Source organism: Rhinopithecus roxellana, chromosome 13, assembly GCF_007565055.1.
Source record: "Rhinopithecus roxellana isolate Shanxi Qingling chromosome 13, ASM756505v1, whole genome shotgun sequence".
NCBI lineage: Eukaryota > Metazoa > Chordata > Mammalia > Primates > Cercopithecidae > Rhinopithecus > Rhinopithecus roxellana.
Window position 1 is genome coordinate 84,404,647 of NC_044561.1, and position 27,193 is coordinate 84,431,839.

At 45.7% G+C, this 27,193-nt stretch overlaps 1 protein-coding gene and 1 long non-coding RNA gene across 4 annotated transcripts; one reads left to right on the forward strand and one right to left on the reverse strand.

The window, feature by feature from the left end:
* Positions 1-701: 701 nt before the first annotated feature.
* LOC104667430 lies at positions 702-26,944 on the forward strand. Of its 3 annotated transcripts, none has more exons than XR_004052773.1 (3): positions 702-884; positions 6,941-7,023; positions 26,556-26,944. It is a non-coding gene; the product is annotated as a putative uncharacterized protein C20orf78 (long non-coding RNA). The 3 variants fall into 3 exon arrangements; XR_004052774.1 differs by having other exon boundaries at positions 702-860; positions 26,556-26,939; XR_004052772.1 differs by lacking the exon at positions 26,556-26,944 and adding an exon at positions 8,884-9,355 and having other exon boundaries at positions 710-884.
* Positions 22,274-22,933, reverse strand: SCP2D1 (SCP2 sterol binding domain containing 1). The gene has a single exon (XM_010369845.1). The coding sequence runs from the start codon at positions 22,848-22,850 to the stop codon at positions 22,380-22,382; it is 471 nt and encodes a 156-aa protein (XP_010368147.1). The 5' UTR covers positions 22,851-22,933; the 3' UTR covers positions 22,274-22,379.
* Positions 26,945-27,193: the final 249 nt, after the last annotated feature.

Sequence of the window (27,193 nt, forward strand, 5' to 3'; positions counted from 1 at the left end):
AACAGAATTACTGTATTACCAAGACTCTTCATGGCACTCAGAATGGCATTGCCAGAGGAGTGAGGAGACCACAGGCAACAACAATTTGGGAGTCAAAAGTGAATCAGAAAAACCAGGTCAACGTTAAGAAATTTAGACTATATTAACCAATTTTATTTTGCTTATATTTTTCTTTTTATATTCACCCAAGTACTATATTATAAAAATTTTTACCTAATTAAATGTAAAGCCCATTCAAATAAGTTAAAAATAAAATTCTAAAGAAGCAGGATGCCGTGGTTTTCCATTGCAATGTTAGTTCTTCCCTAGTGAGACATAAAATAAAGGTGCATTTGGGATTAGCTTGAGTTAAAGGCCCCCAGTCTAATCTCCTGCTTCAATCGCAGTGCCCGGTAAAATGAACCAGTGACAGGCAGAATGCTGAGCCCCACTGAGTTTGTAGTCAAAGCCCTCACCTCGCTTTGGGGCACGTTCCTCTTCCTTCCCTCTTGAATGAAAAACTGCTTCCCTCAGACATCAAGTGCTGCTGCATTCCTGGCCCAGATCAGTTCTCAGGAAGTTTTGTTCTTTTCTTCTTTTTGGGGACAAGTGACCTAGAAGGCTCACTTTGGAGAACATGCCTTCCGGGTGGAGGGGGTGTTGTATTTTAACAGTGGGAAAGGAAGGGCCCTCCCAAGGTGGTCGTTGGAACAGACAAGGGAGAGGGTTCTCACCCTCCACTCCTTGAAGTCTAGCCATGTGGGTGGGAGGCTGGAGCAGCCAGTGAGGACACTCAGCGCAATGTGAGCAACCGGACAAGATGGATTTGAATTTATAAAGAACCTGCCTTCCTTCCTTCATGTTCCAAGCAAATGTTCCAGGTATTTAAGCCACACGCTGGGGAGGTAAGAGATAAGCCTCATGCTGGGGAGGTAAGAGATAAGCCTCATGCTGGGGAGGTAAGAGATAAGCCAAGGTAAGAGATAAGCCTCATGCTGGGGAGGTAAGAGATAAGCCTCATGCTGGGGAGGTAAGAGATAAGCCACACGCTGGGGAGGTAAGAGATAAGCCTCATGCTGGGGAGGTAAGAGATAAGCCTCATGCTGGGGAGGTAAGAGATAAGCCTCATGCTGGGGAGGTAAGAGATAAGCCTCATGCTGGGGAGGTAAGAGATAAGCCTCATGCTGGGGAGGTAAGAGATAAGCCACACGCTGGGGAGGTAAGAGATAAGCCTCATGCTGGGGAGGTAAGAGATAAGCCTCATGCTGGGGAGGTAAGAGATAAGCCTCATGCTGGGGAGGTAAGAGATAAGCCACACGCTGGGGAGGTAAGAGATAAGCCTCATGCTGGGGAGGTAAGAGATAAGCCTCATGCTGGGGAGGTAAGAGATAAGCCTCATGCTGGGGAGGTAAGAGATAAGCCACACGCTGGGGAGGTAAGAGAAGCCTCATGCTGGGGAGGTAAGAGATAAGCCTCATGCTGGGGAGGTAAGAGATAAGCCTCATGCTGGGGAGGTAAGAGATAAGCCACACGCTGGGGAGGTAAGAGATAAGCCTCATGCTGGGGAGGTAAGAGATAAGCCTCATGCTGGGGAGGTAAGAGATAAGCCTCATGCTGGGGAGGTAAGAGATAAGCCTCATGCTGGGGAGGTAAGAGATAAGCCTCATGCTGGGGAGGTAAGAGATAAGCCACACGCTGGGGAGGTAAGAGATAAGCCTCATGCTGGGGAGGTAAGAGATAAGCCTCATGCTGGGGAGGTAAGAGATAAGCCTCATGCTGGGGAGGTAAGAGATAAGCCACACGCTGGGGAGGTAAGAGATAAGCCTCATGCTGGGGAGGTAAGAGATAAGCCTCATGCTGGGGAGGTAAGAGATAAGCCTCATGCTGGGGAGGTAAGAGATAAGCCACACGCTGGGGAGGTAAGAGATAAGCCTCATGCTGGGGAGGTAAGAGATAAGCCTCATGCTGGGGAGGTAGGAAGATGGGACACAAATCTAGAAACTACCCATCAACAGTAGAACAGATAAATAAATTATGGTATATTCATAAACTAAAATATGATACAACTAAGAAGATGAATGAGCCAAAATACGTGCATGAAATGCATGAGTGTTACAGAGACAGTGTGGAGCCAAAGAATCCCGACACAAAATCAGAGTGCATGACTTTGTTTACAGGAAGAGCAAAAACTGGGGAAACTAAAGGATGTTATTTTTAAGTCGAATTGTGGTTTCCCTGGGTTGGGGGACTAAGTACTGATGAGAAAGGGGAGAAGGGACATCTGGGGTGCGGGAAGGGATTCTGTTTCTGGATCTGGAAGTTGGTTTATGAAAATACGGGTGCCTGTAGTTTACGAAACTTCATCAAGATGAACACAGGATGCATGCACCTTCTGCAGTATGGGTGCTGTCAAGAAGTTTGTTCAAAGGAAGATCCTTCCCGTGGATCATATGGGTCAAGAAAAGGAAGATCCTTCCCGTGGATCATATGGGTCAAGAAAAGGAAGATCCTTACGTTTGGGTTGCAGAGATGGGGAAGAAACCCAAACAGGCTGGCTACAGGATCTGAGGGAGGAGACTACATTAATTTTTTAGCTTCTACTTTTATCAGCCTGCTCAAAGCAACGCCCCAAACAAATTATATATTCTATGTCCCTGCAACTTCATGAAATAGGGATCTGCACATAAAAACGTATTCCCCTGAGAACTCCAGGAAATGGGTTCACATCAATCAAGACTGCAAAAGGGGCTAGGCGTGGTGGCTCATACCTGTAATCCCAGCACTTTGGGAGGCCAAGGCACGCGGATCACCTGAGGCCAGGAGCTCAAGACCAGCCTGGCCATCTCTACTCAAAATACAAAAATTCCCCAGGCGTGTAATTTTTGCCTATAATCCCAACTCGGGAGGCTGAGGCAGGAGAATTGCTTGAACCTGGGACGCGGAAGTGGCAGTGAGCCAAGATGGCGCCACTGCACTCCAGCCTGAGCAACAGAGAAGAGACTCCATCTCAAAAAAAAAAAAAAAAGAAGCAAAAGGTCTCCACTTCCTTATTAAAGGAAGATTTAAAAGCATGCGCGCGCGCACACACACACACACACACACACACACACACTCAACAACCTCTAACAGCCATAATTTGTAGCCTGGGCTGAACCACAGCACTGTTTCAGTCATTCCATCTGCCCATTTTGTGGCCTGCAAGCTCTACCCAGCCAGAATTCACCCTATGAGCCCCACTGAGCAGTAAGCAGTTATTTACTCTATCAATACTGACTGAGCACCTGCCTCCATCCAGGCCCTGTGCTAGGTGTTTAATCTGGCAGCAATCATAGGAGGCAGGGAACACGATCCCCATTTTTACAGATGAAAAAGCTGAGATTCAGGGACATCAGAGCACTTATCAAAGGTTACAACCAGTGGCAAACAGGGGAGCTGCAGTTCACCCCTATGCACCATTCCTTGCTAGAAATTGTAGCCTTGATTTTATTCCTTGCTAGAAATTGTAGCCTTGATGCACAATTAGATAATTTTTCAGTTATCTAATATTGCACAATGAGCCACCCCAAAACAGTGGCATAAAACCGGAACAATGATTTGCTCATGGATCTGGGGGTTAACTGGGTTCCACTGGGCAGTTCTTGCTCAGGGACTCCCATGTGTTTCCAGAGACATGCAGTGTCTGCGGCCCTCTCCAGAGATTTCTCTCTGGGAATCCAGGCATCGCCGAGCATCTCTGTCTGGTCTCCCCACATGGGGACCTCGGGGTGTCAGAACTTATCACAAGGGGCAGAAATCTGCAAGAAACCAGCAGAAGCCTAGAAAGTCATGCAGTGTCACTTCTGCCACATCGTGTTCATCGAGGCGGCCAAAATGGCCCACCCCAGCTCAGAAGGAGGGGACCTGGATCCTACCTCTTGATAAGAGGAGTAACAAAGAATTTGCAAATGTTTAAAACCACCACAACTGATAAGTTCGTCACAGAGGATATTGACCACGATGACTGTCTTCACATTTCCACTGTCTTCCTTCACTTCTGATGTGCACTTTAATGCCGTATTTCCTACTTCTGAGTTTGGCCATGTCACTTGCTCTGGCCTGTGGGATGTTAACCCAATGATGCATTTCCCCTCTGCCATCACCATGGGGAAAATGTGCCTGGACCATGCCACTGGTCTGAAGGGGAGTGTCTCAGTTCATTTTCTGTTGCTTATAACAGAATATCTGAAACAGGGTAATTTATAAGAAGTGAAATTTATGTCTTACAGTTCTAGAGGCTGGGAAGACAGGGATCACGTCTGGTGAAATCCTTCTTGCCAGTGGGGACTCTCTGAAGAGTCTCGAGACCGTACAGGACATTACATGGTGAGAGAGCTGAGCATGCTAGCTCAGGCCTCTCTTCCTCTGCTTTTAAAGCCACCAGTTTCACTTCTACAATAACCCATCAATTCATTAATTCATCAACCCATGAATGAGCTAATCTATTTGTAAAGAGAAGAGCTCCAATCACCTCTTAAAGGCCCCATCTCTCAATACTGCCACATTGGGGATTGAGTATCCAACACATGAAATTTGGGGGACACATTCAAACCATAGCAGGGAGGGAAAGGAGATGGGAGACTGGAGGGGCAGGGCCCAGCCAGCCTGAATTAGCAGATCCTCAGTCACACCGCAGGTCCATGAGTATAAATCAGTTAAGTTGCAGAGTTTTGAGATAGCTTGTGACTCAGTGCTTTTGTGGCTCTAAGTAATTTGGACACTGCCACTCAAAAAAGACATTGGAATCCAACTTCAGAGAAAATATTGGGAGATATGAGAAACCTTATAACTAATCATGTGTCACAGAGTTGTTCAAGATGAAGAAAATATAAACAGGAGACAATTTTAGATACCGGCCAAACTGGTCAGTGACATCTCAGAAAGTTTTTCAAGGTTCTGTGCCTATGCAACCCACCAAATGGACTTCTGCAAAGAGACTCCCACCAAAGCTATAACCAAGTCCTGCCCAGTGCTGTCTGCCTTAAACAATTCACTCATTCAGTTCATTGTGATGCTTCATTCCCAGGGCATGTTTGATGTGCATGTGTGTGCAAGTGTGTGTTGAGCTTTATGTGTTGTGTGGGTATGAAAATGGGAGAGCATCTCTAAATGATTCTTCATAATAAAGAAAAATGGAAATTCATCGTACACTGGTCAGTCATCTTGAACTCTGATACCGGCTATAAAATAAAATAAAATAAAAAGGAGAGAAATTTTGTTTTCTCTTTACTAAATATTCCTTGGAAAAATTATTGCCTCTACATTCTTGGTTCATTTATTCCACCCCATTTCTTATGGGGCCTCCCCTTACCACCACCCCAATGTTATCCCCAAGAGACAATGGGAAGTAATCAATGAGAAGAGGCTGGAATCAGACATAGAGAGCTTTTAAGCTTGAAGTGATGTGAGAGGACACCTAATCCAACCCACCTGATTCCCTGAGAGGCGGGGCTTGAACCAAGAGAAGGCAAGTAGTCTCCTGGTGACCACACAGCAAGGCTAAGAACCAGCTTGAAGTAGAGCTCAGGCCTCTTTCAAGAGCTTCCCTGGAAAACTGGTGAAGCCAACCAAAGCACAGCAACCATGGCTTTGCGTCATTCAGTTTTTTTCTCTGGATTTCAGTTCCTTCATCTCTAAAACGCATGCCCTGAACTAAATGAGTTTCAAAGCCCTGTCTAGCTCTTTGATTTTTTTTTTCTTTTTTTTTAAAGTAATTTAAAGAGAAGGGCAGGAACACTAAATCTCTCTGAACAAGACACCTGGAACCAAGCAGACCCATTTCCAAACCTCAGCTCCACCATGACCTTGTGCTGTTATGCAAGTCACTTAACTTCTCTTCCCCTAAGTGACCCAGGAGGCAGAGAAAGTACCTACTGTGTCCACACATAATTCAAAGGCACCTAGGGATTTTTTTCCAACATAATTTGCTATATGGCAGTTATATTTATTAGAGAGATACTTTCCTGAAGACCTCATGTAAATCCCAGCTCAGTTAAGTCCAGGCCAACCTTTCCACAGTAACAACACAAAGCATGGTGGGTTTCCCTTTTACCAGCTGAGAACAGCCCCATCTTGGACAAGTTTCAGCAAAGCTCACAGACCAGTCTATCTTAATGCCTTTGAAATGATGAGATTCCCAATTCTCTTTAATCTCTTGGTATTCTATTTCATATTTGGGTTGTAAAGTGAGACTTTATTTTTATTTTATATTAAACTATTTCAGAATCACATAATTCGAATTTACATAAAAATAACCACAGTTATGTATAATAATGTTTAAAAATACAAATCAAACTAGTCATTGTGGAGAAACACCCAGAACTTGATTCATCTATCTTGCACTTGATTTATGGTTTAGCATAGTTTTACTTTTTAAATTTTTTTTTTTTTTTTTTTTTTTTTTTTTTTTTTTGAGACGGAGTCTCGCTCTGCCGCCCAGGCTGGAGTGCAGTGGCCGGATCTCAGCTCACTGCAAGCTCCGCCTCCCGGGTTCCTGCCATTCTCCTGCCTCAGCCTCCCAAGTAGCTGGGACTACAGGCGCCCGCCACCTCGCCCGGCTAGTTTTTTTTTGTATTTTTAGTAGAGACGGGGTTTCACCGTGTTAGCCAGGATGGTCTTGATCTCCTGACCTCGTGATCCGCCAGTCTCGGCCTCCCAAAGTGCTGGGATTACAGGCTTGAGCCACCGCGCCCGGCCTACTTTTTAAATTTTTAATTACATGGGTTGGAAGTAGGGGGAAGCAACACCACCTTTCTAAGGCCAAAACCTCAGCAGGTTTTCACCCTCCCCATGGAAATGGAGCTAATTTCAGAAGTCGTAGTGACAAGAAATAAGATAATACATGTCAAGCCCTGCATGCCTTTTATTGTTGTCACTGAGCTCTTTCCTTTTCTTTGTTAACTTTTAAATACTGATCTGTTTTTAGGATTATAAATATCCAAGGGAAACAGAGACCATCTGGAGTCATCCCTACATTGTGGAGGGGTACCCCAAGAACCCTTTGGAGAGGTAAGGATGGCAATGTGGATCTGGGCACCACATTCTCTTATCCTCCAAACCACTTCCCATGGCACAACACCACAAGCCCACCCAAGCACACCATCCCTTATCCACATATGTGTGGCCTTGGGATAACTTTAGACTTGGAATAAAAGGTGGCACCACTGGGAAATGCAAATGGTGGCTTTCCTTCTTCCCTGGGCCGTTTCTCCCTTTGAGTCTGTTTAAGGACCTATTAGGCTGTGGCTTGGACAGACACTGAGATGAAGCCCTCAATTTAATGGATCAGGGTTTGTTCTTAGGTCCTTGTTCACTGTCCCTTCATTGATGTCATAGAGCCACCTCCATCTTGATGGTCACCATCAGGGTTTGGAGGAGTCTGGGGTTACACATTTCAAGATGGGGAGAAAACCTAAATCTTTCTGGCAACTCCAGCCTTAAGGGTGCCATTTTCCACCCAACCTTCTTTTCCAGAATAAAATAGGGCCAGCATGGAGTCCACACCATAGCAGGTGGTTCCAGGTCTCAGATCATGTAAGGATAACCACCAGAGTTCTGGCTTCAGTCTACAAAGCCTGGCCCCAGTCTCCAGCCTTCTGCCACTGACCCCCTTTCTCTATCTTCACTGGTCTTGTTCTGTTCCTGGAACTCATCATGCTCTGTGAGCCACAGGACATTTGCACATGCTGTTTCCTCTGCCTGGAACGGTCTCATCTCTGCCCTATCTCAGGGACCTCTCCCTCATTCCTCTGATCTTGTTCCTCAGGAAGTCTGTCCTAAGCCCCTACACGTCTATGAAGAGTCCCTCAGCTTTCCCTCCTGAGCCCTCACTGTGTGTGTAGCTAGGCACTACACTGGGAGTTCCCTGAGGATGGGAGGTGTATTAATCCATTCTCACACTGCTAGAAAGAACTACCTGGGACTCAGTAGTTTAAAAAGGAAAGAGGTTTAATTGACTCAGTTCCGCAGGGCTGGCAAGGCCTCAGGAAACAAAACAATGGCAGAAGGGACAGCAAACATGTCCTTCTTCACATGGCAGCATGAAGGAGAAGAATGAGAGCCAAGTGAAGGGGGAAGCCCCTTATAAAACCATCAGATCTCATGAGAACTTACTCACTATCATGAAGATAGCATGGGGGAACCCATCCCCATGATTCGGTTACCTCTCATGAGGTCCCTCCCACCACACGTGGGGATTATGGGAACTACAATTCAAGATGAGATTTGGGTGGGGACACAGCCAAACCATATCAGGAGGTGTCCATTTTGCTCAGTCTTTCATCGCTTACTCTCAGCACAGGGCCAAGAAGGTACATTAGGTAGCAGTTGCTTGGTAATTATCACAGAATGAACGAATAAAGGAATGCTTATGGGCTCAAAACATCAATGTGTTTTCCCTTTTCCTCATGCAAAGAGCAGAATTCCACAAAAAGGGGATGGCCAAAGCAGGAGGTACTGTCCCTGGACTGCCTTCCCAACTCCAGACTTCTCAAGCTCCCCGAAGACCCTTCTGAATCCCACCCCTAACCGCACTCTGGAGGCACCTCTGTAAAGGCCTGATGTTTTCATGTCATCTCAAGACTTCAGAGGAGACCCCACACCAGGCCCTGCCCACAGTAGGCTCCAGTCCTGCTTTGCAGGCCTCGGGGGGTTCCAGTGAGAAACTTGCCCAGCTGAAAAGCTATGGAGCCCCTTTGCCTAAAAACTATGCTTAGTACCTGGGGACGGGATCAGTCGTCCACAGCCTCAGCATCATGCAATATGCCCAGGTAACAAACCTGCACATCTGAATCTAAAATAAAAGTTGAATTTTTTTTTTCCAAAAAAGAAAAAACTTGCTTCAGCTTTGCTCTTTTCTTTATTGATGAGGAGAAAGAGAAAGCACAGGCTCTACTCCCTGCCAGCTGAGATCCCCACCAATACGAGCAGTTCTCCAAGAACAAGCATGAAACCCTCCAGAAAAACCCACCATTGTCCCACTTCATCTCCTCAGGCTACAAAACAATGGCACAGGCGCTTTGAGACAGGGCCTTTTTTGATTAGTCCTTTAAGGGAAAACCTTTCCTCAGCAGGAAATGGCGTTCCAGAGGCTGCTGGACAGAAACATAGAAACAACTATAATCCTACTGCCCCTGAGTAAGCCACGCAGTCCCTCAACACAGTATGTTCCTCAGTTTCTCATGCCCCCATCTCTGAGGCCACTCCAGGATACCCCACCAAGAGCCTGCGGGAACACCTCTCAGGGCCCCTTTCCAGCCCATTCCAGATCTCATCCTGGGCTTTGGGAGCCTTCAGCTGTTTCCAAGAGTTAACTAAACATCAATTTAATTACACTGCTGGGCTATATAAATATTATGCTCTACAAAATGGTACCAAGCCGATATTTTTAGGAGGTCACAGATGTTTCTTGTGATTAGCCTAGTTACAGGTCTGGAAGAATTTTTTTTTTTTCCTTCAAAGAAAAGTCAGTGAGGATTCTCAGCTGTCATTTGGGGATAGTTCCCGACATGGTTAAGCGCCGTGCTTGTTAACGGCACACCTGGGAGACTTCGTTTTTGTCTCCTCTGCCTTGTGGCTGTCAGTTTCCCTCTGAAACCCAGCAAGTGGGGCCCAAAGTCCAGGATCATGGAGCAGGTGAACCAGTGAACCAGACGCCAAATCCCAGCAAGGGTTGTTTTTCTACCTCTGGACTTGCCCTGCCTCTTGATTCACGCCACAAACATTTATAAAGCACCAGCTGTGTGCAAGACACCACGCTGTAGCTGCCACTGCAAACTTGGATAAGACACTAACTAATATTAAGTGACAAAATAAGACTTCTGTTCCCACAGGTATACAAGAGGGCTCACAGCAACACTATTTAAAATCACCCTAAACTGGAAACAATCAAATACAATGGAACACTGCTTAGCAATAAAACAAACGAACAGTAACTGTGCACACCAGTGTGGATGAATCTCAGACACTGAATTCTGAATGGAGGGCTCCAGACACAGCGGAGTGTGCACTGCATGGTCCCATTTATATAAAGCACAAAAGTAGGCAAAACTAAAGTCTATGGCATTAGAGTCAAAATAGTGGTTATCCTGGAGGCAATAGTAACAGAACAGCGTGTGAGTGAGGATTCCTGGGGTGCCAGTCACACCCTATTTCATGAACCAGATGTTGTGTTGGTTACACGGGTGTGTTCCATCTGGGGAAGTTTGTGAGCTGCACACTTAGAATGTGTAGACTTCTTCCTATGTATGTTATTCTTCAATTTAAAAAATGCATTTAAAAATAAGTAAACAGGTTGGGTGCGGTGTCTCACACCTGTAATCCCAGCAGTTTGGGAGGCGAGGTGGGTGGCTCACCTGAGGTCAGGAGTTTGGCCAACATGGCAAAACCCAGTCTCTACTAAAAATACAAAAATTAGCTGGGTGTGGTGGTGCACACCTGTAGTTCTTTAGAAGGCTGAGTCAGGAGAATCGCTTGAACCCGGGAGGTGGAGGTGGCAGTGAGTCGAGATCGTGCTACTGCACTCCAGCCTGGGTGACAGAGCAAGACTCCATCTCAAAATAAAATAAAAATAAATAAAACAATAAAGTAAATAAAAGCAACTTGCCCAATGGGGCAAGATCCAGCCCCAAGCAGTCTACTTCCAGAGTTTGAGTTCTAACTGCTGAGTCCTGGTGCCCCTTCAAATGCAAGCGCTGCTGGAGGTCGCCAGTACTCAGCACTTGCTCTGATCCTTCTCTGGACCTCATCAACAGAGTCTGCTACACCTGACTTCCAACTGCTGGAGAGCTTTCTCTCAAATGCCCAGACCCCACTCTGCTTGCATGAGAGGCAGACCAAAGAAGCCAGGGAATCAAAAACCCCTGTCCCAGGAGCAGCCCTGTATTCATGAGAGTTCTCTTAGGGGGACAAAACTATATATATATATTTATTTAGGAGTTACTAAGTCTTAACTTACCTGATTACAAGGTCCCACAATATGCTGTCTGCAAGCTGCAAAGCAAGGAGAGCCAGTCCGAGTCCCAAAACTGAAGAACTTGGAGTAAGATGTTTGAGGGCAGGAAGCATCCAACACGGGATAAAGATGTAGGCTGGGAGGCTAGGCCCATCTTGCCTTTTCACGTTTTTCTGTCTCCTTTGTATTTGCTGGAAGCTGATTAGATTTTGCTCACCAGATTAAGAGTGGATCTGCCTTCCCCAGCCCACTGACTCAAATGGTAATCTCTTTTAGCAACACCCTCACAGACACACCCAGGATTAATTTTTTTGTATATATACTTTAAGTTATAGGGTACATGTGCACAACGTGCAGGATTGTTACATATGTATACATGTGCCATGTTGGTGTGCTGCACCCATTAACTCGTCATTTACATTAGGTATATCTCCTCATGCTATCCCTCCCCTCTCCCCCCACCCCACAACAGGCTCCGGTGCGTGATGTTCCCCTTCCTATGTCCAAGTGTTCTCATTGTTCAGTTCCCACCTATGAGTGACAACATTCGGTGTTTGGTTTTCTGTTCTTGCATTAGTTTGCTGAGAATGATGGTTTCCAGCTGCATCCATGTCCCTACAAAGGACATGAACTCATCCTTTTATATGGTTGCATAGTATTCCATGGTGTATATGTGCCACATTTTCTTAATCCATTCTGTCACTGATGGACATTTGGGTTGGTTCCAAGTCTTTGCTATTGTGAATATTGTCACAATAAACATACATGTGCATGTGTCTTTATAGCAGCATGATTTATAATCCTTTGGGTATATACCCAGTAATGGGATGGCTGGGTCAAATGGTATGTCTAGTTCTAGGTCCTCAAGGAATTGCCACACTCTCTTCCATGATGGTTGAACTAGTTTACAGTCTCACCAACAGTGTAAAAGTGTTCCTATTTCCCCACATCCTCTCCAGCACTTGTTGTTTCCTGACTTTTTAATGATCGCCATTCTAACTGGTGTGAGATGGTATCTCATTGTGGTTTTGATTTGCATTTCTCTGATGGCCAGTGATGCTGAGCATTTTTTCATGTGTCTGTTGGCTGCATAAGTGTCTTCTTTTGAGAAGTGTCTGTTCATATCCTTTGCCCACTTTTGGATGGGGTTGTTTTTTTCTTGTAAATTTGTTTGAGTTCTTTGTAGGTTCTGAATATTAGCCCTTTGTCAGATGAGTAGATTGCAAAAATTTTCTCCCATTCTGTAAGTTGCCTGTTCACTCTGATGGCAGTTTCTTTTGCTGTGCAGAAGCTCTTTAGTTTAATTAGATCCCAATTGTCAATTTTGGCTTTTGTTGCCATTACTTTTGGTGTTTTAGACATGAAGTCCTTGCCCATGCCTGTGTCCTGAGTGGTATTGCTTAGGTTTCCTTCTACGGTTTTTATGGTTTTAGGTCTAATATTTGAGTCTCTAATCCATCTTGAATTAAATTTTGTATAAGGTATAAGGAAGGGATCCAGTTTCAGCTTTCTACGTGTGGCTAGCCAGTTTCCCCAACACGATTTATTAAATAGGGAATCCTTTCCCCATTTCTTGTTTTTGTCAGGTTTGTCAAAGATCAGATGGTTGTAGATCTGTGGTATTATTTCTGAGGGCTCTGTTCTGTTCCATTGGTCTATATCTCTGTTTCGGTACCAGTACCATGCTGTTTTGGTTACTGTAGCCTTGTAGTATAGTTTGAAGTCAGGTAGTGTGATGCCTCCAGCTTTGTTCTTTTTGCTTAGGATTGTCTTGGCAATGCGGGTTCTTTTTTGGTTCCATATGAACTTTAAAGTAGTTTTTTCCAATTCTGTGAAGAAAGTCATTGGTAGTTTAATGGGGATGGCATTGAATCTATAAATTACCTTGGGCAGTATGGCCATTTTCATGTTATTGATTCTTCCTATCCATGAGCATGGAAAGTTCTTCCATTTGTTTGTGTCCTCTTTTATTTCACTGAGCAGTAGTTTGTAGTTCTCCTTGAAGAGGTCCTTCACATCCCTTGTAAATTGGATTCCTAGGTATTTTATTCTCTTTGAAGCAGTTGTGAATGGGAGTTCACTCATTGTTTGCCTCTCTGTCTGTTATTGGTGTATAAGAATGCTTGTGATTTTTGCACATTGATTTTGCATCCTGAGACTTTGCTGAAGCTGCTTATCAGCTTCAGGAGATTTGGGGCTGAGATGATGGGGTTTTCTGAATATGCAATCATGTCATCTGCAAACAGGGACAATTTTACTTCCTCCTTTCCTAACTGAATACCCTTTATTTCTTTCTTCTGCCTGATTGCCCTGGCCAGAACTTCCAACACTATGTTAAATAGGAGTGGTGAGAGAGGGCATCCCTGTCTTGTGCCTTTTCATGTGTCTGTTGGCTGCATAAGTTTTCAAAGGGAATGCTTCCAGTTTTTGCCCATTCAGTATGATATTGGCTGTGGATTTGTCATAAATAGCTCTTATTATTTTGAGACATGTCCCATCAATACCAAATTTATTGAGAGTTTTTAGCATGAAGGGCTGTTGAATTTTGTCAAAGGCCTTTTCTGCATCTATTGAGATAATCATGTGGATTTTGTCTTTGGTTCTGTTTATATGCTGGATTACATTTATTGATTTGCATATGTTGAACCAGCCTTGCATCCCAGGGATGAAACCAACTTGATCATGGTGGATAAGCTTTTTGATGTGCTGCTGGATTCAGTTTGCCAGTATTTTATTGAGGATTTTTGCATCGATGTTCATCAGGAATATTGATCTAAAATTCTCATTTTTATTGTTGTGTCTCTGCCAGGTTTTGGTATCAGGATGATGCTGGCCTCATAAAATGAGTTAGGGAAGACTCCCTCTTTTTCTATTGATTGGAATAGCTTCAGAAGGAATGGTACCAGCTCCTCCTTGTACCTCTGGTAGAATTCGGCTGTGAATCCGTCTGGTCCTGGACTTTTTTTGGGGTAGGCTATTAATTATTGCTTCAATTTCAGAGCCTATTATTGGTCTATTCAGGGATTCAACTTTTTCCTGGTTTAGTCTTGGGAGAGTGTATGTGTCCAGGAATTTACAGGATTAATACTTTTTATCCCTCAATCCAATCAAGTTGACACTCAGTATTTACCATCACAAGCACTCAACCGAAGACTGATGGGATTTAGTTTAAAAATTCTGCAACTCCCTCTTTGCTTGGGCTGGATAACACTGATTGGTGTTCTACCCTATCTCCCTGAACTGCTCTGTGGGTTTGAGCCCCTCAACAATGACATGCTCAATAATATGCCCTGTATCACCTTCCTTTCCCTCCCTGTCCCACTGCCCCACTCCCCAAGGGGTATTTCCTGGAATCACCTCACAAATCCACAGCTGGCAGTTGCATATTTGCCCCAGGGCCTGTCACTGGAGCGTGAGGTTCAGGAAGCCCCTTCTCAGAGAGGCCTTCGCTGGCCACCCAGGTCCCTTTAGCCACATTCCCTTCCTTTCTCAAGTGTCTTCTCTGGTTATTTGTTTGCTGTCTATTGCTTGTTTCCCCACAACCCTCATCTGGAAAGACAAGCTGCAGGAGAAGAGAAACCTCAGCTTGCTTGCCACCAGCTCCTCAAACCAGGAGTGATTTCCAGAATGTTTCATAACCATATGGCAACGGAAAAAAATTCATCAGAATGGGTCACTGAAAAACCGGAATGGTGTTTGACCAGTCGGAACCAATCCTGGCCTCATATATCCCAGCTTACTATCAGCCCTGCCAAAAGTAATTAACTCCTAAAACATCACGAGTGCTCAAAAAATATTTTTTAGACAAATAGATTAATTGATCAGTCAGTCAGTGAACAGATGAAACTAGCAATTCACAACTAAAAATCCAAGATGTTCCCTAACTTAAAACCTCCTGAATGAAAACCTTGCCCTCTTTGGTGGTGCTGTCCTGGATTTTGGGCCAAAACACACGTGAACAGATCCACCCATGGGAGCTGATACAGTCCTACTTCCCTGTTTCTTGTTTGGAGAATGGAAAAAATCACCTGCAAAATCGTGAGGTCCCTAAGAGTTGCCCTAGGATCCAGAATCTCAGTCTGGTCTCCATGCAGCCAGGCTCACCTCACTGAGACTCCCACATGGGCCATGAGCCATTTGCTCCATCCTTCCTAGGGCACAGTGTGCATCTAACTCTGTTCAGAGACAAAAGAGGTGGGATCTCTGGGGGAGCTCTGTTAGCCCAACCTCTGCCAGTAACCCCTTCTAGTAGCCTTGCCTAGATGTGCCTTTAATCTCTGAATCTCAGATTCCTGCTGTCAGGATTATCTTCCAGTGGTCATCTCCTTGGGTGGAGGGAAAGGGCTCCATTCCCCATTGCATCCCAATGCTTAGCACAGAGCCTGGCACATAGAAGATGCACAAACAACAGCTAAATGAATGAACTGTTCAACCAATGAAATGATAACATTTCAATTCTAGATGGCATTAGGTTCTTATGGTGCCTGGGTCTTGTGCTCAATGAGAGCTTCCCATGTACCATCCACTGACTCAGTGATGCAGGTCCCTTGGAAGGTGTGAAGCAGGTTGCAAACAGAGAATGAAGGGCTACTTTCCAAGGATGTCCAGCATATAAGCTGACACACTCTCACCTCCGAGCTGTCCCTGGAAGGAGCCCTTCACTTCAGCACCAGGTGTCCATGGTCATCACCTGGGCCTGATTTCCCTCCTCCCACCCTTTGGCAGAGAAACAGAAAGATAGGTAAGTGTTGGTTTTATGGGTTTTATTAACACCTACATAAAACCAGCGAGGGGTCGGGGGTTGACAGTTTCCCAGAAAAGAGTTTCCTTAACCTCTAACAGAAAAGTGATACAAATCCTCCATCAGAGTAGGTGTTCTGTCTCCTTCAGGCAATGAATGGAATATTCCTGGTTGTAGATAAACTCAAGATTCTTGTTAGGAGACCTAGGACCCCACTGTGAGCCTTCCACTCTCCTATCCCAATTTCTGATGGTGGCAGAAAGAACTAATTTTGTAGTTCTCCCTGTTGAGTCCCAATTTAGAGCTAGGACTCTGTCCCAAATCAGGCAATTCTTAGGGTCCCAGAGGGAAAGAACCTCATGCCTGTCACGGTCTGGGGCCCCTCACATCATAGCACTCTCTGCCGGGCCATGGGCAGATAGAAGTCCACAAGGACAGGGGAGTCAGAAGAAGCGATGGGCTCAGGCACTCTGACCCCCACCTTCTCCTGTCCCGTCAGTATCCCAGCTTAGCTCCTGGCTCCTGGAATACTGAAGACTGGCAGGACTGCTTGCTCACACAATGAGGAGGAATAAATCCTGTCTCCAAGGAAGAGGGGTTCATGTTGCATCCTTCAATTGTAAAGTTGCCCCTTGTGAGATTTTTCCTACAGAGCATGGCCAAATGTGAGAAAAGTTTCAGTTGGGCAAGTCAAGTCAACCACTTACTCTTCAGGAGGGCATTACTTGAAGGAGAGATCTATGTTCGAAACACAAGATGGGGAGTCACATCTGGGGTTGGCTTCCATCCCTGTGAAAAGATAAAAAACCACAAAGGGAGGTAGGACATGTACAACATGTACAGTGATGCTTGTGTGCACATATCTGCAAGAAAACACAATAAGCTGGTAGCTGTACATGCCTTTGGGGAAGAAAATTGGGGAAAGCGGTCAGGAGAAGTATGAAGAACTGATTTTTCTCTGTATACCCTTTTCTATTATTTTGATTTTTTTCCACATGCATTTTTTCTAATTTCAGGCTTTTGTCTATTCATTCAACAAACATTTTGAGAATCTAGTGTAGGTGCCAGGGATTGAGAGAATGAAACAAAGTGAAAACAGGCAACAGGCAAGGGTCCTGACTGATCTCTGCCCTCAAGACTCACAGGTCCTGAGAGGTCAGAGGGAGCCATGTCACCTGTCATCCAAACTGTGCCTCTTCTGAAGAAGGAGATTTCACTAACTGAGCATCAAGACTGCAGGGCAAACTGGGAATGTCTTAGACAAGCCAGGGCATTTGTGTGGCCCAAATAGAACCACACCCACACACAGGCAGAACACAGAGCTGAGAAAAGGAGGAGTATGCAAATTGTGGGAGAGAAAGACAACAGCTCAATCAAGGCAGTTTCCTGGAGGACGACCTTGAGGACATGCATGGAATGTAGATGGTGGAGGTGGGGGAGTTGGTAGGATTGTGGCCTCCAAGAAAATCCTACACCTCAGTCTTCAGGACTGTGGCTAGGATAAGATGTCACACCCATGAATACATTACTTGTCTTAGTGTGGCTCTATCACAAAGTATCATAGACAGGCGGTTTAAACAACCGACTTTTATTTCTCCTCATAGGAAGCTGGCAGGTCCAAGATCAGGGTGCCAGTCTGGTGAAGGCCCTCTTCCTGGCGTACAGAGAGCCACCTACTTGCTACATCCTCATATGGCAAAGAGAGTAAGAAAGCAGGGAGGGGATGGAGAGAGAGAGGAGAGAGAGAACGAGCACTCTGGTCTCTTCCTCTTGTAAAAACACTGATATGGTTTGGTTCTGTGTCCTCACCAAATCTCATGTCAAACTGGAATCCCCAGTGTTGGAGGTGGGGCCAGGTGGGGGGTGATTGGGTCATGGGAGTGGCTCCTTCGTGAATGGCTTAGCGCCATCCCCTTGGTGCTGTTCTTTTGATGGGGTTCTCACAAGATCTGGTTGTTTTAAAGTGTGTGAAACCTCCCCTGCCCAAGTCTTGCTCCTTCTTTGGCCATGTGAAGTGCTACTCCCCCTTTACCTTCTGCCGTGATTGTAAGTTTTCTGAGACCTCCCCAGAAGCAGAGCAGATGCCAGCGTCATGCTTCCTAGACAGCCTGCAGAACCATAAGCCAATTAAACCTCTTTCTTTATAAATTACCCAGTCTCAGGTGTTTCATATAGCAATGTGACAACAGACTAATATAGGCGCTAATCTTGTCATGGAGGAATCACTTTTGTGACTTCATCTAACCCAAATTACTTCCCAAAGGCGCCACCTCCAAATATCATCACATTGGGGTTCAAGGCTTTGACATATGAATCTGGGGTGACACATTCACTCCACAGCATTACCTTACATGGCAGAAGGAATTTTGCAGACAAAATTAAGGTTACTAATTCATTCATGTTAAAATAGGGAGCTTACCATGAATTATCTGAGTGGCCCAGTATAATCACATGAGTCCTTTCATGAAGAGGCAGAAGATGAAGACAGAAGAATTCAAAGAGATTCAAAGCCTGAGAAAGGCTCCACACACCGTTGCTGGCTTTGCGGATGGAGGAGCCATGTGGCCAGCCACAAGTTGCTGAGAGCATTCTCGGCGGATAGCAAACAGTCCTATCACCACAAGAAGGTGAATTCTGCTACAACCTGAATGAGCTTGGAGAAGATTCTCCCTTCAAGCCCCCAGAGAAAACCCAGAGTGGCCAACACCTTGAGGTCAACCATGGGAGCTGAGACTACAGCCCAGACTGCCTGGAATTCTGACTTCCAGAAGCTGCGAGTTAATGAATGGGTGTTGTTTCAAGCCACTTAATGTGTGGTAACCTGTTACACAGCCATAGAACACTGACAGGTGAAGAGTAAGACCATGTATGGTAGGAAGCCACGGTCATGAGCCCAAATACCCACAGGGGCCCTTCAAGACTGGCCCAGCCCAAGGAAACTGCAGCCACCAACTCTCAGCCTCAGAGCCAGGGAGGCCAAGTGAGGAGGAGTGGGGCCTGGGTCTGTCTGGAGAGCCCACTCGCTGCACACCCGCAGCTGTTGCCTGGCAGGAATACAGGTTCAGTGTATCCAGATGACCCAATTTTTAAAGAGAATACAGAAATCCAATTTTTTATATACATTGTCCTAATTCAAACTTTACTAACACTGTGTTGGTCCACCTTGTATAGACCAAACAAAACACAGATGTATGTTTTGAGACACATGTGACCTTCCAGGGCACCAGTCGAGTAGAGGAGAAAAAGCAGGAAAGTCCCTAGCGGCAGTGGGGAGCCAGTCTGAGTGCCTGCCCCTTCCTCTCAGCCAGTGGAGAAGGGACTCACATGCATGGGAAGCCGACTTCCAGCCAGGGGCTCTGTCGGGCCGCCCAAGTGAGGTTTCCCCAGCAATCCACTGTCTAGAGGGCTCCTAGTCCCATTTACAGATGAAGAAGCTTGGGCAAGAGGTGGTTCAGTACCCATCTGTGGTCAGACAGGCGTAAAATGGTGATGCTGGGCTCAAAATTCCGCTTCTGATTCCAGAATCTGAGTCCTTCCAGCAGCTTCACGTGGCATCCAGCATCGAGCGTTTTCTTGAGATTGAAAGGGGTTTGCGGTCACGTTTCTGAGGCCTGGGCTTCCCACTCCTCACTTGTTGACCACCTTTCCCTACTCCAGGCTCCTGCACCTCCATCTCTCCAGCCCCTGCCCCATGGCTGCCCTTCCCCACAGCCCTTCCTCACCCCCTGCATCCCAGCCTGTCCGATTCCATTCTCACTGCTTGCTTGTAGCTCAGGCTCTCACTTTCCCAGTTCCAAATTCTTGAGAAAGGAATTGAGTTAGTTCAGGTCACCTTTTTTGTCCCAAGTCAGAATAGGTCATAGGTCAGATGCCAGCCCAGGCATGAGCCTGCGTAACCCCTCTGCCCACTCTCCTGTCTCTAAGCAACCTCCATCTCAGGACCAAACAGCAGAGGCTACGATTAACACATGGTATGAGCAAGACTCTCAGGTAGTAGGGGCTTAGGTGAGCCATTTCTCTTAAAAAGGAATGTGGCACGGCCGGGCACGACGGCTCAAGCCTGTAATCCCAGCACTTTGGGAAGCTGAGGCAGGAGGATCACCTGAGGTCAGGAGTTCAAGACCAGCTTGGCCAACATGGTGAAACCGCATCTCTACTAAAAATACAAAAATTAGCTGAGTTTGGTGGCAGGCGCCTGTAATCCCAGTTACTAGGGAGGCTGAAGCAGGAGAATTGCTTGAACCTGGGAGGCGGAGGTTGCAGTGAGCAGAGGTCACGACATTGCACTCCAGCCTGGGGCACAAGAGTGAGACTTTGTCACAAAAAACAAAAGAAGAAGAGAAAAGGAGTGTGGCACAATGGCACCCCAAACACCTGCCGGCCCCATGTCTGACCCTCAAACATGGTTGAATGGGAGAGGCCTGGGCCAGTGGAGCTGAGTGTGCTCACAACAGAGCTCAGAATCCACTGGAAGCCTCTGAGACATTCACAGGCTGGGGAGCACTGACAGGAACAGGATGCAGATCACCCCTTTAATGACCCACGTGAGAGAAGAAGCCAGGATGTGCACTAAGTCCATGCCCATCCCCTTAGCAATGTCTAACCCTGGAGTAAAGCACTCTCAGGAAAAATGGTCTCTTCCTTTCCCACAGAAAGGATGATATTTGGTAAGCAACAAGTTCTCACTCTGCCTTTGTCTAATATGAAATGGAGGAAGGCCTCTGCAGAACTATCCAAATCAGTCAGGAGCTGAACACTAGACCAAGAAGAGGTGAGAGGGCTCATCTTGCTGAGAGAAGGGGATCTTCTGATCAGAAGGATCAGAAGGATCCTCCTGAGTTGAGGATCCTGCCTCTTCAGGAACACAGCCACACAAAAGCCTTATTTCTAAGGGAGGGTGGCAGGTTCTTAAAAACAACGCGATTAGCTTATATGACACATAATAAACTGCGTGTGTTTATATGCAGTGCACAAGGTGATGCTTTGACCTGGGAAAACATCACCACAATTAAGATTATGAATATACCCACTACCCCCAAGTTTCCTCATGACATTTGTCATAATCCTTCCCCATTTCCCCATGCTCTTGTCTCTTGGCCACCACTAATCTTTTTTTTTTTTTCTGTCACTACAGTTTACATTGTCTAGTATTTAATATAAATCGAATCGTATGGTACGTGCTCAGTCTTCTCTGGCTTCTTTCACTCAGCGTAATTATTTTGTCATTTATCGACATTGTTGTTTGTGTGTATGCCAATCATTTCTTCCTTTTCATGGTTAAGTAATATTCCATGGTATGATGCCACACAATTTGTCCACCCATTCACCTGTTGATGAGCATGTGGCTTGTTTCCAGTTTAGGACTACTCCCAACACAGCTGCCATGAACAGTCACATGCATGCAAGTGTTTATTTTATGCTTGTACATATGCTTTCTTATCTCTTGACAAGATACCCAAGAACAGAATGGCGGGATCATTTGGTAGGCATGTATTTGAGCATGGCAGTTGTGATGAAACTTCCACCCAGGTTTCAGAGCGTCCACACTGTGTATATTTAGCCCACAAGTTAAAAGTACACACAAACCATATGTGAGCCAAGAACACACACACTCACCCACAAGGAGTTACATCAGCTACATCGGACTTCATTCTGTTCTCCCAGACAACATGTGAAGGGAGCTTCCGGAAGGGAAATCTCCCAGGCTGCCCTCTGATTTTGTAAAATGTTTAACACACAAGCTCCTGACAGCATAGATACTTTAGAGATGGCTTACAGAGGACTGTGGAATCTGGCTCTGGGAGATCCTTTAACTAACGGCACCATCTCACTGGCCTAGAATAGAATAGAGTCAATACTGAGAGCTTTGGCATGAAGTGAAGCAGAGCTGGAATTCTCTAAGGGTGGTGCCATCAGCGTCACCTGGGAACTTGTTAGAAATGTGCATTCTCTCCAGCCCAGATCTCCTGAGTAGAAGCTCTGAGATGGAGCCCATCAATCCAGACTTTAACCAACCTTCCAGGTGATTCTGATGCATGCTCCAGTTAAGAACCACTGGCCTAGAACACCTCCCAAGCCCTTCAAGTCTCCTGGAATTGAAACCATCAGAAGTTATAATACACCAAGAGCACCATCCCCTCTATTGCCTGGGTTCCACCCACAGACCTGTGGTGCCCAATTTGCTTAGCTCCCCGCAATCTCATAGTAAAGTTTCCTCATGGAATCAAGTTACCATGCGGAATGCACACCTGCGCAATGATGGTTATCACTTCTTTCCCCAAAACATCAAACTTTTTTTAAAAAAGGGAAAATGTCTCAAGAACAGCATCATTGGAGCATTTAATTCCAATGATCGTAATCAGCCATTTCTCTACACGTGGCTCTCACCCTGGCATAAATGGAGCATAAAGGGTATAAATGAAGCTCAAAAAAATAAAAATAAAAAAAGAAAGAAAGAAAAAGACAAAGATTCTAACTGATGCACTGCAACACGTTTTACTGCTTCAAAACCCTCCCTGAAAATTTACCCATCCGCAGGAAAATCAATTAAACTTGAATAGGAAGAATTTGAGTAACAATATTGGATACTTTTTACTTTAATCTTCAAATTAAGCATGATTTCCACTCGACATTATCATCGAAGAGAAGTTCTTCCTTGGTATTTTTGCATGCTTAAAATTTAGCCCAGTCTTTGAAAACCCTTTCCAGCTTCTGGCTAAGCAGAACCTTGCCGCTTACTTTGAACTTGCCAGTAAGGAAAGCCTTCTGTGGGTTCATTTTGCCCAAAACCAGCTCCATAAAGACGGGCTCCGGGATTGTAAAGACAGTGTCTGCTGGGAGCCTGGCAGGTCCCAGATACATGTCCCCAGAGCCATTCTTCAGATCAATGGTCCACTGCAGAATGATCTTCCCATCTTTGGTGATGTCCAGCTGAAAGATGGCATTGACTTTCTTGACCAATTGAGCTCCCACTTCCCTGATGTGAAGCCTAATGTCCTCAAACACGGAGAAGCTCTCGAGTTCTGACAGCTCTAGAGGATGTGGCATGGCAGGTTCTGGAACTGAACCCAGAACCTTGAATTGGCCAGCCAGAGGCCCATCCTCTGCTTTGATCTTGGGTTGATGGCCACTTCTCTTCCACATCTTCCTGTGCTAGTCCCCGGACCTTGCCATCTGGTCTGTGAGCAGCTGTGACCAGATTAATACCCACAGGTCAGATTGTGACATCAAAGGTAAGGCCAAGTGGGGACTGAAGCTGGTGTGTGTGCTGGCGTCTTATTGGCCAAACAAATGCTAACGTGTGACATCAGAAAAGGGCTCAGACAGGCCATTGTGAGGCAGATCCACACACACACCCCTCCCAAACCAATCAGGGATGTTGGTCCTGCAAGCCCAAAAGGTCTGCCCCCTGCAATGGGGATAAGGGAAACTGGCCCCAGAAGCTTCTTTAGTGACATGAACTCTGTCTTTCCAATGCAGACATCTCCTCAGTGAAACCCTAAGTGAGACAGAAGTTATTCTTATTCCTCTAAAAGGGGGTAATACTTAAGTCCCATTAAGTGGGTAATACTTAAGGTAATACTACAGATCCTGACACTGAATTTGGCTTTATCTGGCTGCTGGTAGAAAGGGAAATGCTTTTAGGCCAGAGTAATCAATTGGAGAAGGAATCAGCCCAGGGGCCTGCATCAGAAACTTTCCAGAAGAACAATGAGACACACACACAGAGAGGAAACGTCCCTAAGATCAGAAGATGCTGCCAGTCTCCTCTGATAATTGCACATAATAGTATAGCCCTTACGCTGGGCCAAGGTGCAGAGTTCTAAGTACTGCACATGCATTAACACATTTAACTCTCATTACAACCCCCTATGATAGGTAACTTTTTTTTTTTTTTTTTTTTTTGAGACAAGGTCTCGCTCAGTCACCCAGGCTGGATTACAGTGGTGCGATCTCTGCTCACTGCAGCCTCCGCCTCCTGGGCTCATTTGATCCTCCCACCTCAGTCTCCCAAGTAGCTGGGAATACAGGCGTGTGCCACCACACCTGGCTAATTTTTGTACTTTTTGTAGAAACGGGGTTTCACCGTGTTGCCCAGGTTGGTCTCAAACTCCTGGGCTAAAGTGATCCACCTGCCTCGGCCTCCCAGATAGTATTCTTTTTATCCCCATTTTACAAATAAGGAAACTGAGGAGAGAAATGAAGTAACTTGCCCAATGTCATACAGTTAGCAAGTAGTGTAGCCAGATTTGAAGAAAGGCAGAATGACTCCAAAGTCCACCTGTTTATTTCTTTACCTTTTATTCTGAAATAATTTCAGCCTTATAAAAAGTTTGCAAAAATAGTACCTGTTTAACTTGCTCCCAGCTTTCCCAAAAACTAGTATCTTCTATAACCACAATACAGTGATCTAATCTGAGAAATTCACATTGGTTCACAACTGCTAACTAATCTACAGACCGTATGAGGCCATATCCATCTGGTTTCAGGTCTCCCTAGTGCCTTGCAGTCCGGGACAGCTCTTCGGTCTTTGTCTATCGTTACCTTGACACTTGAATACTGGCCAGTTATTCTCCAAAATGTCCCTTCTTTGAAGACTGCCTGATGCTTTCTCCTGGTTAGGTGGAGCTTATGCCTTTGGGACAAGAATACCACAGAGGTGACCTGTGCTCTTCCCACTGTGCCATAGCAGAGGTTCATGATGTTACGTCTCTTTTCCGCCGATGTTGTCCTTGATCACTTGGTTAAAGCGGCTCCTTCAGGCTTCTGTATTGCAGAGTTGCTGTTTTTCCCTCTGTTATTAGCATCCTTGGGGGAGGTACCTCGAGACCTTGCAAATGACCTGTTTTGCATCATCCTCTGGCCCACTTCTGTCGCATCCATCCATGGCCCACCCCTGCGGCAATCAGTGTGATGTAGGCCTAGCAGCCATTTTCTATGCTTCTTACTCCCTTGAGGTTTAATAACTGGAATTCTGCTCTAAGGAAAAACACCCTCTTCTCTCCCATTTCTTTATTTGTTCAATGATTTATTTATCTCAGCATGAATTTGTGGGTGTTTGTTTATCCTGCGGGTCCTAATCTATTATTATCATTGTTTATTTTCTTGCTAAATTGTCTCAGATTTGGCCATAGGGAGCTTCATCAAGTTGGAGCCCGTATCCTTTCCTACACCAAACTGCTCCTACGTGTAAGCAAAGCTCCATTATATGGAGTTGCTGAAAACTTTGTCCTTTCTGGGAATGATGCAGAAGAATGAAGAAGGCTTCAACGTACATTTGCAAAGATGGATGAGCTGGTGTTATCAATGTCGAGCAGTTAAACAAAGCCCTGTGTCTTCCAAAACCATGTTCTTGCCATGAGGTCACCAGGTATGGACAACATCAGCACAGCGGTTTTAAAAGGAGGAGGGCAGGAGTTCCCCAGCAAGTTCACTATAAGCAGCCAACAGAGAACTGAGCCCCACCACTGCCCATATCTCGTTTTCCTCAAGGACAGCGCTGTCCCCTCTAAATTACTCAGGCAGGTCCCCAATGGGGCTTTCATTCTCCTGCCACAGCGTGTCAGAGGGGAACGCAGTTCCGCAGCTCATACGTAAGAAATCCAAAACATGCCAGGAGTGGAGGGAGCACTTCCCCAATGACATTGTTTAGAATTGTCCTCCAATAGAAATAATAAAAGTAGACACAATGTCTAGTCAGTTTTATTGTTTAAATTCTCAACAGGTACCACTGCCTTGTTATCTGCACCGTGGCAGGCTGCTTTTCCTAGCTTGACTGCCACACCATTGGCATCTTGAAAACACGTCACCTCTAAGTGGACACAATCTTCCTCTGCCCTGTCGAGATTCTTTCCCCTTCGGTTGCCATTCAGACCCAAGAATCTGGTCCTGGCAGATTTGTAGCTCTTCGTTTCTGAATTCTTCAAATGCTTTAAAGGAATGTGAGAGGTGTAGAGATCTGTTTCCAAAAAAATACAAATAAATTAAAATTTAAAAATAAAAAATTGCAAAGCCATTTTATTAAATGCACTGCTTTTAGCTTCAAGTAACAACCACTACCATAAAAATTAATAATGGTTCAATTCAGTGGTCCCAGAGTGGGGTCCCCAAGCCAGTGGCATCAACTCCACCTAGGGATTCTTTAGAAATGCACATTCTCAGGCCCCACACCAGATCTGCTGAATCAAAAACTCTGGGGATGGGACCCTGCTGTATTCATCAGGATTCTCCAAAGAAAAAAGAACCAATATGACATAGAGAGAGAGAGAGAGAGAGAGATAAAAGGGGTTATTATAGGAACTGGGTCACATGGTTTTAGAGGTCAAGAAGTCCCACATGCGAACGAGGGACACAGCCAGGGGGTGTAATTCATTCCAGGTCTGAAGGCCTGGACTGGAGGAAAATGGAGGTTGGTGTAAGTCCTGAAGACCAGGAGCCCAGATGTCCAAAGGCAGGAGAAAATCCACATCTCAGGCCTGGTAGAGAAGGTGAGTTCCACCTTCCCTGACTTTTCATCCTATTAAGACCTTCAGTAGATGGGATGATGCCTCCCACACTGGGGAGGGCCATCTGCCTTACTCAGTTCCCCAATTCAAATGCGGTCCCCTCCTTCTAGAAATGCTTCCACAGACACTCTCTGAAATAATGTTTTACCCCTGGTCTGGGGATCCCATGGCCCAGTCAAGTTGACACATAAAGTGAACCATCATGCCAGCAATTGGGGTTCTAACAAGCCCTCCAAGGTCTGAAAACTGGGTTTTTCAGTGGCTTGGAGAGGTCAGCCAAGATCTCTGTGCTGTGTCCACTGTTGCATTCTACCATCCTTAATGTGTTGCCTTTCGTCCCCAGCTTGTCACTTCACATCTGCTGGGCTGCCATGGCTCCTTCCATCACATCCTCACAAGACAGCATCCCAAGCCAAAGGGACAAAAAAGGCCCCTCCTTGGACCTATCGCTTACCAGAAAGAAAAGGTACCAAGGCCTCCACTGGTCTCATTGGCAAGGACTGAATCACATGGCCATCAAGATTCACACCCCTGGGCAGGGCTCCCCATCCCTTGGACAGAATTGGAGTTGGGGTAACAGGAAAGAAAAGGGTGTTACACAGTGACAAATGCCCACCACAGGTACCCACAGCCTCTTCCCTTGCTCCTTGGAAGGCCACAAGGAGAAACCCCATCATTTTAGAGAGCTTTGGTGTCATTACATTTCAATAATCAAAAGTCATTTCCCCTTTTGCCAGCCTCCTCATTGGCAACAAAATGTGCCTGGGGGCTTTCTTTCTGAAAGTTTACAGATCCATCTCCCACCTGCCAACCCAGCACCTGGGCAGTTGTATTCACTCACAGGTGTCGGGCTGGCAGACGGGTCTAACAGAATGGGGAACGGGATTAAGAAGTGTCACCCAGCCCCAGCCCCCGAATGGGAACAAATCTATGTTACCAAGTTTACCCTTGCCCTGGGGCCTCAGACAAGGTGCCTGCACC